Source organism: Poecile atricapillus, chromosome Z, assembly GCF_030490865.1.
Source record: "Poecile atricapillus isolate bPoeAtr1 chromosome Z, bPoeAtr1.hap1, whole genome shotgun sequence".
In the NCBI taxonomy this organism is placed as follows: Eukaryota; Metazoa; Chordata; class Aves; order Passeriformes; family Paridae; genus Poecile; species Poecile atricapillus.
Genome location: NC_081289.1, coordinates 126,146,179 through 126,158,135, shown reverse-complemented (window position 1 = coordinate 126,158,135; position 11,957 = coordinate 126,146,179). Strand labels below are relative to the sequence as shown.

Here is an 11,957-nt window from a genome sequence, read left to right as displayed (position 1 = left end):
CACCCACTGCAACTGCCCTTCTTTTCTTTTTTATGTCAGAAGTGGTGATCCATCTGACAGATGAAGTGTAATTGGAAGGCTCACTGGGCAGATCATTTTCTTCTACATCCTCTGGCTGTACCCTCTAGATCCAGGGCCTCATACCTGTTCTGAAGTGACACCTGGGCAGGTGATGGGGGTCAGGAGGAATTTTTATTACCTCTCCGAGCAGGCACCCATTTCCACTCCCCTTTATCCACCAGTTGTCCTCCTATTGCCTGACAGCGGGAGGCATGGGAGTCCTCTGCCTTCTGGTGGGCCTCCCTTGAGGATGGGAGGGTGGAACTCCACCAATCTATTTCCCTTCCTCTTTCCCTAATACTTCTTAGTGAACGATGAATCTGGATGAAAATTTGTTTTTTGAAAGAAACACTGAGAACAAAAATGTACCTGACTGTTTTATAGGAAGGAATGTATGAAAAGCACTGTTTTAATTACTCTGATTTTAAAAAAAGTTATCTCACAATTTTTACTTCATAAAATTATGCATCATTATAGTTAAAGTGGGCTCTAGTTGCACAATCAAGGTACCAGTAGAAGGATATCTACTATCAGAGGTCTATGCTAGTGCTTGAAAGAAACCTTGAGATTGCTGTGCCATTATACTCATTTCAATGTTTCTGTCTTCCAGGATTCGTGTTACCAAATCCACTGCCCATCTTTCTTTAGAATAAATATCCTTTTAGCTTGAATTTAGGCCCTGACTATTGTGTGATTGAGGAACTGCAAATAGCTCTTTTCGCATTTTTTTCACTTGTATGTTGAGGAACAGGCATTTTCAGGACAGAGCTCCATGTCCTCTGGGCATATTAGCAAGTTTGGATGTTGACACTGTATGATGCCATGCAGTTCTAGCTGGTTACACAAGTATTACACTGGACATCAAAAAGGGGTGAAACCACAAAACAAGCATATTGACAATCTACATTAATTCAAATTTCAGCATAATCATGTGCTAAAGTGCTATGTGTTAAGACAAAAATACCTTATGTATGAATACCTGTTTTTGCTAACACTGTGTGCTACAGACAGCGTAGAATAACCTTTAGGGACAAGTAAAGAAACCACCCAGTTTATACAAGGTGCAATAGTTCTACATGATTTGTGGCAGAAGCCTTACTGGTAGTGCAAAGATGGGATGAAAATATTAGATTAAGCTCTAAAATAGCTTACTTTAGCATACATGCTAAAGTTACTTTCACAGTTAATATGTCACTGGATATTCCTTCTGACAGAAAAGTGAAATTAGGTGCTAAGAAATGTGTGTTTATCACACAGTCAAATTGCATGACTAGAACACTGTTTTACCACAATCCCCTTGAGATCTTCCATGAAGACTTGGAGAGACGTGCGAAGAGAGAAAAGGAGGGTGAAGGTTAAATATAAATATCCAGAGTATAGTTGTTTTGGGCTAACCTGTAGGTATTAAGAAGCTTGGACAGAGGTTCATCTTCTCCTCAGTTTTTCTCCAAAGCAGTTTGTTATCTAGTAGGAATTCTGCTTGTCTTTAGTACAATCAATAGGGTAGCATAATGAAAAATGACCCCAGATACATAGCTACCCTGGGCCAGACACCCAGCAGCAGCATATGGAATGAGTAAGAGAATATGTAATGTATGTGCTAGAGCTATTATGACCACATTACTGTCTACTACAATAAGGACACCCAGTTTTCTTATTCTTCTGTGCTTCCCCTATTGTTCTGTGACTTTTGAACTAATGTAGTTTTTCTTGGTCTGCTGTTTTCTCATAAGATGTGAATTTTGATGATGTAAAATTATGCCATTTTCATTTAAGAACATATTATAACTAATCCCACCAAGTGCAGAAGTAGGTATGAATACAGGGAAGAGCAAAAGATGCCACCATTACTACAAATGCAGAGCTGGAGTGAAGGGAGGTGTGCTTTTCCCAAAAGCAATTTGTTTCTCTCATATCTCCTGGTTTGAAAGGATTGAAATACACTCACACTTTTTTCACTTCTTGACTCATTTATCTACCCAGCAATGCTCTGATTTTATGCATGCAGAAGCTCTTTAGAGTGCAGCTCAATCTGGAATAATAATCCAGTAAGTGAAATAATGATTTTATTTCTATAGTTGCATTTGCTTTTGGGGACAACTTTGCTCAGTGATTACTTTTCTCCACACTTCTGGCTGACCATTCAAACCAGTAGAAGTGTACTAAAGCTTGTGGAGTGTACATGAGGTGTTTGCACAGTGATGGTGCCTGCAAGAGCAGAGATCATTGATCCTGGGTAGCTCACTGACAGCTGTATTAAATTAGACATATGACAAACATGTTTGAGCTTTACAGCAACGGTTTCAGCACTTATGTTCTCTATACAAAGAAAGCTATTATGCTTAGACATATTTGTTTAAATCTGAAAAAACTTTGAGTGTCCAGTAGGAAACATTTCAACTCTCAGATAAGGCAGCTATGCAAAATTATGAATAATACAATAGTTCATTATTCAGAGGTAGTTACATCAAAATCAGATTTTTATATATAGTAATGCAGTGGGAAATACATTAAAGTATTTTATCTTCAAGTAAGGCAGTTCTCTTTTTATTACTTTCTGACACTCTTGTATAGTGCAATTACTCAGGAAGTGCTGTGCCCATCAGGGGGTAGCTTTAAACAATGATATAATACAGATGAAGAGATGTTTAAAAGAAAAAAAGAACAGGAAGGGAGGGATCTGGGAGAGAGCCCAACTTTTCACCAAGGTACTGAAGTGGACAAGATGAGTCTATCACTATAAGCGGGAAACAGGGATGTCAAACTAGTTCAGGCTCTTCTTGCATATTTTCTTATCCTTAAGTGAACAAAATATTCTATTATTATTGGATTTGCTTTTTTTTTTTTTTTTTTTGCAACAGGTTCTCATGATGATCTGAGAAGATATTGTTGTATAATGTCTCCTTTTAAAATTTGTTTCTATTTTATAAACATGTTGACTTAATTTTTAATCTTACAAGTGACCACATGTTCCTATAACCTAACTGTTGGCTGCCCTGCTTACACATTTGATACCAGATGCATCAATGGAAACAGAAATATATTTTTAGATTTGAGCTTGTAAAAGAAATAATTTCATATCATTATGATTATAAATGCATACTGGGATTAATCATATTTGTTCACTAGTGCTGTGAAATAGTTAATAATAAATAACTTCTAGTTATCAAGCAGGTAGACTCATATTAATAACTTAATTTTTATATTGAAATAAAATAAATTGTCATTTTTAATTAATACAATTGTGTCTGTGTGAAATGCAAGCAGATGCTAGTGTTTAACTGTTAAAGATTGAAGAATTTCAGATAAAAGTTGAAATATAACTGATGCATGAGCATTTTCCAGTGTTTTGGATAACTAATCCAACAGCAGTCAAAGTTTCAAACTGAATGGCAAAGCTTCAGTAACTGAATTATTTTTCTGTATTGGCAAGAGCAATACGTACTAGTGCCCTTGATACATAAAAAGTAGACACATACAACTCTTGGAACTTTGTAAACATTACTTAGAAGCTATGCACAGGCTTTCTAAAAAATGATCAGAATAATTTTTTGTTGAGAGCCAATAAAATTTATATTCTATATAATAAAATTTTCTTGTACCTCAATTAAAAATGTGTGACTAGATTTTGGAACTCAAAACTTTATTCTTCTCTTTAAAACGGGATTAAATATATATTAATATTAATGAAAATTTTGAAGATATATATATATTTATAGAATACTAGGTAGGACCCAGGAAGTTTTTCAAGCTTTTTCTTTAAAAAAATAAAGAGAATACATTCTTACAAAACCCAAACCAGTTAGGAATCCTTAATTTCATAAGAAAACTTCCTATAATGCTTGGTCATATATTTTAAATACTTTGACTTCATTTACTATTAGCAGTGTTCATTTTCCAGGCACAAACAAATGGTTTTCTGGGCATTGCTGACTTGTTCAGTGAATGCTTCCATGTGTATTTCATGACAATTACAAAAAAAATCTCAGTTATCACAGCATATACAGCAAAACAATAATTGTTGGTCTTATTTTCATAAATCAACTTCAAACATGTGTTTAAAATTTAGGATATATTAGAATTATTTACTGGACAAAGGTTAAAGTGTTTCAGAGATTTTAGGGTTAGCTCCAGATCTATTACCTCCAGATCTATTTGTGCTTAAGGCACCTATATTATTTTAGAGTAGAACCTGATTTTGTAAACACTTAAGGTTGTGTATATTTTTCTTGGATACATTTTTGTTGTTACATCAGTGGGATGATTTGTTTGTAAAAGTAGTCATCTCTTTTTGCAATGACAGGAGTCAAATAATTTTCCAGAAAAGCATATATAGTTTACTGCTCATGTTAACATTTATAGAATACACAGAGCAAATAATGTGAAAAAATAATATCTTGGTTTTTGTTTAACTATTTCAAATGAGATGCTTTCCCATTCCTCTGCATCTGACCTGAGAACCTGAATTTTCACATTATATAAAACATGAAAATTTTCACATTTAAAAAAAAAAAATCAGGTAAAGTTAAACTAATCATAAATAAAACAGTGCAGGTGAACACAAAGTGCCTCATGACCGCCGTGCATTGCATCACAAGAAACTGGGTTTTAGACATAGCAATTTTCCATCCTGGCCACAATTCAGGTCTGTAACTTTCCTTGAAGGTTCAATGACAAAAATGTTGTTTGACTAGGGTTGTTTTTCAGGCAATAAAAATACGTTTCCAATCTTATTGATTAAAACACAGGAGATATTAGACAAGGTAAATTCCTGAGAGCAGTGTTTCTGATAAGCTCAAGAGCAGCTTAGCTGTGGTGCTGTTCATCAAGGCCTAATGAGTATTTCTGACATCGTAGTGCAGTGGGGGGAAGCTGTACCACCACAGCTGCTACTCTACACATACAAAGGTTGTAGGAATTGGGAGCCCTGCTTTCTTCACTCTGACTTTCCGGGTATCATACAGATTTCAGTACAAAACTGACAGTGGAGGCAGGGAGAAGAGGCTAAGCAAGGCGAGTGACAGGCTGGCTGGGAGGGCACAGCCCTCAGTGGTGTGACAGGGTGTCAGTGGCCATTCCATATAACCAGTTGATGTGTGGATTGGGGGATTATTTTTACTAGACTAGCTTTTACTTGGCAAATAATAAGGGAGTTTATTGTGATGCTGCTTAAGGTCACCAGAAGCTGTGCAGGAAGGACAATTTTAAACCAGTGGTGGATCCATCATGTGGGGAACTGCACTCAGAGGAAAAACCCAAGGGGCAATGTGTAAAACAGTGGCCTGCCTGGAATGAGCAGAAGACGTCACAATAGGGAGATGTGGAACACAAATCATGTTTTATTTTTATTAAAGCTGTAGAAAGACACAGGGCATGAGGCAAAGGTTATAGAATCACAGAACGTTAAGGTGTTGGTCTGGACCTTAAAGAACGTCTGGTTCCAAACCCTCTTCCATGGGACAGGGACACCTCACAAGACCAGGTTGCTCAAGGCCTTATTCAACGTGGCCTTGATCACGTGGGTTGGGACATCACCTACAGCCTCCCTGAGTAACTGTTGCAGTGTCTCACCACTCTCACAGATTTTCTTTCTAATATCGAACCTAACTTTCCCTTCTTTCAATTTGTGCCCATTTTTCCTTGTCCTATCACTACAATTCCTGGCAAAGAGCCCCTATCTGGCTCCCCTGTAGGCTCGGGAGATTGATGGATGCTGTTGACAGGGCGCCCTTCAAAGACTAACGAAATATTCTGAGTTGGAAGAGATACACACGGATTATCTAGTCCACCTGTTAGCCCTGCACAGCACATTCCCAGTAACCACACTATGTGCCTTTCTTGGACACAAGAGCTGTTGGCAGGCGGGGGAGCAGAACGACTGCTCTTAAGCTGCTCTACTGTGCACATGGGAGCCGCATGCAGGCAGCAGGTAGATAAAACTATTACATTAACGCTCCAGAACAGCTAGGCCACCATCTGGCGCCGCAGGGCAGCGCGCGCGTGTGCGACTGTGGCAGGCCGGGCAGGGCCCAAGGTGAAGCTCGCACTACGGCCCGGCCGGGCCTGGCCCCGCCTGGCGCCCCGTGCGCGCGCCCGCGTTGAGGGGCGGGGCGGAGGGGGCGGGGCGAGCGGGCTGCGGCCGCGCGGCGCCCCCGCCCCCTCCAGGGAGCCGGAGCCGCCGTGACGCCGCGGTGGCCGCGCAGGCGCAGCAGCGCCCACAGCGCCTGTTGTATCCGGCCGGCGCCTTTTCTCCGCTCCCCGCCTCCTCCTCCTCCTCCCCGGCCGCCCGTCCCGCCCGCCCAGAGCCACCGCCGCCTCTGCCGTGCGCGGCCTCCCCTCCCTCCCCGCGGTGAGCCCGGCCGGCAACACGTCTGATCTCCCCCGTGCGCCCCATGAAGCGATGGCAGCGGCCAACTTCGGCAAGATCCAGATAGGGATCTACGTGGAGATCAAGCGCAGTGATGGTGAGCGGGCCGGGGGGGCGGCGGCCCCGGACACCCTCCCCCCACCCCCGTTCTCCGCATCCCGGCCGGGCGATGCCGCGAGCGCGGGGCGCGGGGCGCGGGGCGCGGGCGGGGCCGCGCGCGCCGGGGCCATTGTGTGCGCGGGGCCGGGGCGGGGCCACGCCCGGCGCGCGCTGCGGTTGTCAGGGGAGCACGGGCGCGGCCGGGGGGGCCTGGCGGGGACCCGAGGGGGACCCACGGGTGGGGCTGGCACCGAGACATGCGGGTGGCCTCGGGTGGGGGGGTGGGGTGCGGTTTCGGGCGTGGGTAGGGGTGGGAGGGGAGTCGGGGAGGTTTTGGCAGGGAGGTAGGAGGGCCTTCGGGGAGGGGATGAGGTGATGGAGAGAGGGAGGGAGGGAGGGAAGAAGGGAAGGCCTTTCGTTTGAAAGAGATAACTTCTTGTCTGCTGCGGTGTTCTGAAAAATGACACAACGGTAATGCACTGACAGGAATGCCTTTGGACATTTCCATCACTTGGCAGAAAGCATGATGTTATTATTTCAGATGTTCTTTGTGATTAAAATGTAGGAAGAGTACTTGCTATTTATGCCCGTGAGTTGTAATTTCTCCACTGGGGATCCAGTGTTTCTCGTCTTGCCCAGCTTCTCCTGGTGGGAGGATGTGTGATGCTATCTGGAAATACATGCGAATCAAGGAGGCGTGTGTGACAGGTTTAGGGTGCTAACTCTTCATATTTGTCCCTGGAGATATTCAAAGCCCACCAGGATGTGTTCTTGTGTAATCTGCTCTAGGTGACCCCACTTTGGCAGAAGGGTTGGACTAGACAGTCTGTAGAGGTCCCTTCCAGTATGAGTTAAATTCTGTAGTTCTGGCAGAAGACAACTGTCATGGGAAGTTGACTGAGTCAATGACAGGTCACTCATTACTTCAGCTTTTGGATTTGAGTGGGAATATGTAATTTATTTTCAACCTCTGTGAGGTGTATGAAACCTGCTAAACTGGGGTGGAGTTCTGCTGGGATTTTTGCAATCCAGGGAAGTTGTGTTGCTGCTGTTTTTTTTTTTTTTCCCCCTGGGATCCAGAAGCTTGCTAAAGAATGAGCAGATGTTTCTAAGGGAAGAGAGATATGGAGGTCCAAGGCTCTGAAGCTAGCATGGTTCTGTCATGACGCAGGAAAAAAGTAGCCAGTAAGCCTTATGCAGCTTGTCTTTCTTGTATACCATGCTTCAATTCAACCGTATAATAAAATTGTCGCTCTATTGGGAACAGTGAGAAGAACGACACAGACTCTCTTGTGAGTTGAACAGGAGAGCTTCAGGTTTATTACCGCAGATCTTCTTTTGTAGACTGATATGCGAAAGTACAGAAAGGTAAAACTCTTATTGGTTAGTAAACTAAACACATCACCATTATTGGTCAGTGGGATACACCACCCCTTGACCTTCTCTTGCAAGAAAACAAGAAACTGACAAACAGCACCTGCAAGGCTGTTTTCTGTCTCTGAGGATTGTTTTAATTCCTCCTTATGATTCCCCAGGCCACTTTCTCAGGACTGAGGAAATTATGCGGCCTGCTTTTCCACAGGCACTGTGCTCCCTGCTTTTGCTCATATTTAGCATCCATATAAAATAATGGTTGGTGTTGGCTGAACACTGGATTACACCCAACCCCTCAATTTGTGCCAAATACCTTGTCTGCCATGTGAAGAATCTGATTGGTCTGGCAATTATTTGCATAACTCCTGTGGATCTCTGTCTGACATTTCAGAAAGCTTCACAGCAGCAACCTGTAAAACTTTTTGTGATGTCTGTGTGAACTCCTGAGAAACATTACTGTTTGGTTTGTATGTCTTTTGAAATTCGGTGTGAGAATGCTTTGCTGCTCTTGTTTTCCACTCTGTAGGGTTCTACACATTTTTTAATATCAGAAGGGATTTTTGTAACTCTCAAATATAACAATACTTATTTTCATTACTATTAGTGGTTTATGTATTTTGCTGTATCACTGGAAAAGGTGATGCAGCACATTAAGTATATTACTCATCAGTAATGTGTACTAGGGGGATGTCTTCACAGCAGTTACTCAAACTGTGGGGTTTTGAGTATTTGTGTTAAGTTGGTCGATATGGAAGCAAGCCTGCAGTGTCATAATTTTAAGTGGTGGTTCCTGGTTATTGTGCGGTGCCCTTGTTTTTCTGTGAAACTGGAAGAGATGTCCTGTTCTGTGTCAGGCTACTGTAGCTAAGTGTCATTCTCATTTCATTAAACTGCAGGAGAAGCTGTCCTAGGTATGTGGAAGGGAGCATTTTGAGGCAGATATGGAAGGACAGCCAGCACTAGATTGCATTGCCTCATAGAAAGTAGTTTTCTAGCCTCAGCTGTGGTTCCACAGCAGTGGAAATTGGTCTTGTTGCTGCTAACAATGTGAGGGTCTTGCTGCTTGTCCCTCCGTCAGCTGAATTGTTCCTACAGACACTGTCACATCCAGTGTGTCTGATGATTTTTTCTTCTGATTATTTAATATGTTAATTGATGATTTGATAAACTAAACACAGTTTAGTTGACTTCCAAACTAGCACATTTGGATGTGCTAGTTTTCTACACAATTAGTGTGCTCCAATAGCTTACAGAGGGATCTGTGGCCCCAGCAGTATAAGTGTGTAGGAAATATACATAGTCATAGTCAGGATGACATGGAAGTCTTTACATGTGATTTTGTGGATCTGCTCTCCCCAGAGCTATATCCTAGCAAGAATCAGGGTTGTCTATAATATCAACTGCTGTTGGCTGAGAAACCACTGTTAAAACTGTTTAGGAAACTTTTGGAGAGAGGAATGTGTTCATATGGGCTTTTCTTTTTACATATTGTCTTGTCTGTAGTGAGTCCTTTCTTAAAACTAAATATTATTTTGAGAAGTAGATACAGTAATTCTTTTAAGTTTTTCCTACTTACCTGATTATTAGTTGAATCCAGAGAAGAATAGTTTTACTTCATTAGTGGGGTCAGTGAAAAAGTGTGCGAGCTTTTTCATCTGTTTAAGTAATCTTAAACATTGTTTTCTGAATAAAGAGTTGTATTGATTCCAGAGAACAGTTTTTCTTGAAGTTAAAATGAAAGCTAAAAGAAATTCATTTTTTAGTGAAATGTGATTGTTACAAGTAAGACAAGAACATTCTGGAAAAAGTAAGTCACATATTCTGTCATTTTGACAAGTTCTAATTAGCCTGAAGTGAGAGATTTATTGTGGAATTGAAGAGAAAATGAATGTTGTACAAAATAAAGGCATTGTTAGAAGTCATGGGCAAAACCACATGAAAACCAATTTGGATAAACCCCTTCATTTTCAAGGACTGATGTTGCAGAGTTGCTTGATGTTTTTTCTCAGTGTGTAAACATTCTTCTAACTGTTATCTTCAGCTGCAGATAGTATTTCCAGTTACAACTGGAATAACTATTTATGTTTATGTATCATAAGAGGTACTAAATTGTCACCTAGTTTAGGTTTTCATAACAACTTCTGATACTGAAAGTTACTGCTTGGTTTAATTTATACATATTGATTGAAATATGACTTGATAGTCTGTCTTGGAAATGGGAAAGAACTACTTCGTTTTAGGTTGAAAATTGCTAAGAATGGACTGAATTTCCACATTTGGAAAATGTACCTTATAACATGAAAGCTTACAGCATTTAGTAGTAAACCTGAAGGCACCTGCCAGATTCATGGTAATGATCCTGTCCAGAAGATATCTCTTGTTGAGGTCTAAACATAGGCATTTTTCTGTTGATGAATTCCCTTTACACAGATAATAGGCTGCTATTTTATGTGTGAACTTGCATCTGTACCTACACTTCCTGTGCATTATCCCATTAATGATTACAAAGACCTGTATAAGTACTTGTATAAAGAATCTTTAACATTTTTTTCTACATAAATGCAATCTTTTGCTGTAACAAGATAAATCACTTCTGCCTGCAGCCCTTTAGTAGGTTGATTAATTTATTTTTTTTTCCTTTTTTCTGTGCATTTCCTTCTCAGACTGTTCCTGTTCTCTATGGCCTTGCATATCTAAAATACTGCCTAGAAAGGCCAAAAAATTAATTATATATTTGCTCATTTTAAAAGTGATGGGAGGGAGAGGCAAATACAAATCTTACCTCACTGCATCAAGAAAAAAGGTACAGGCATGTGGAGAAGAGACACTCTTGTAATTAGGAGACTGACTTAAGATTTGACTAAACTTTCTGGATTGGAAAAAATGCTGATTTTTTAAGGATTAACCATCAAATGGTGTAAAAAAGCAAGTTCATGCCTTTATACCTGTGTTTTTTGTACTACAAGAATTGGAGAGCTGTCAGTGTTTGGAAAGGAAAACTTGAAATTGTTAAAAGAAGAAGGGACTAGGTACAGTTATCACATGGAGCTTGTTACCAGAGGAGATTGAATCTAGAAGCATAACAGAATTTTAAGAAGGATGGTAGGAATATCTAGTTTTACAATAAAAACTAAAAAAATACACTAGCAACTGTAAACAGTTTCTGTTCTTCTTGAGACTGTAATTTAAATAACCTCATACTGATGTGAGGTAGGAAAAAAATCTTGCCCATGGTGTGATGTTTTTAATTGCCTACTGTTAAGAATTTTCTTAATTTGTATCTGTAGCAGATGAAACTGGTCATGGTAGAGTGTAATCCACTCAGTCCACAAACCTGCTGGGAGCTTCTCTGTACTATAGTCTTGCTAAAACATCGTGGTAACTGTTCTCACGAATGAGACTACATTTTAGCAACAGTCAGTGCTATACTTTGTTTCTTTAAAATCCAGCTTCGGTGAAACTCATGTTTCTCAGAGTTGAGAGATCCATAACATCCTCTGTATTTTGAGTAGTCCTGTATCTTCTTGTGCAACTCCCAGTAGCACGAAGGATTTTATAGCAGGAGAGAAAGTTTAATGATGCTATAAAATTTCTGTTCAGGTTTGGGTAGTCACCCTATTTTACAAGCTCTTGAGGATAGATTTAAATGGTAATGTGTTTTTACTCTTTCCTTTGGTGACATACATCTATTTGTTCCCTGTGATTAAGGTTTTTGTTACCACATTTAAATCATTTGACTCAATTACCTAATCCCTATGTAAGCTGTACAGACACAATGTGTCTTTGTGCTTCCATAATAGCCAGAACACACCCATGGTTTCAAGTCTACTGCTGTTGGTCCAGCTAATGGGTCCAACATTTAGAATTATCTGGTATTGGTTTTCATTGTTACATCCAAAGTTTCTGGGCACCGTTCCCTCAGAAAAATTGACCAAGAGGATATGTTAAATTTTCTGTCTCCTTTTTGAAGTCACTTTTTATTCATTCAGCTTTCATTAAGATATGAATTTTCATTGTAACTCACAGATTCTCAGATATTGATGTAGGCCTTCTGTAT

The 11,957-nt window shown here is 40.5% G+C and overlaps 1 protein-coding gene across 3 annotated transcripts in view; it reads left to right on the top strand.

Annotated features, from left to right (window-relative positions):
* Positions 1-6,363: 6,363 nt before the first annotated feature.
* KIF2A (kinesin family member 2A) overlaps positions 6,364-11,957 on the top strand; it is a 58,527-nt gene continuing 52,933 nt past the window's right edge. For all 3 annotated transcript variants that reach the window (XM_058826167.1, XM_058826165.1, XM_058826168.1), the window contains exon 1: positions 6,364-6,524. In XM_058826167.1, coding sequence (XP_058682150.1) covers positions 6,461-6,524 — 64 coding nt within the window. In that variant the 5' untranslated portion in view covers positions 6,364-6,460. The remainder of the gene's footprint in view (positions 6,525-11,957) is intronic.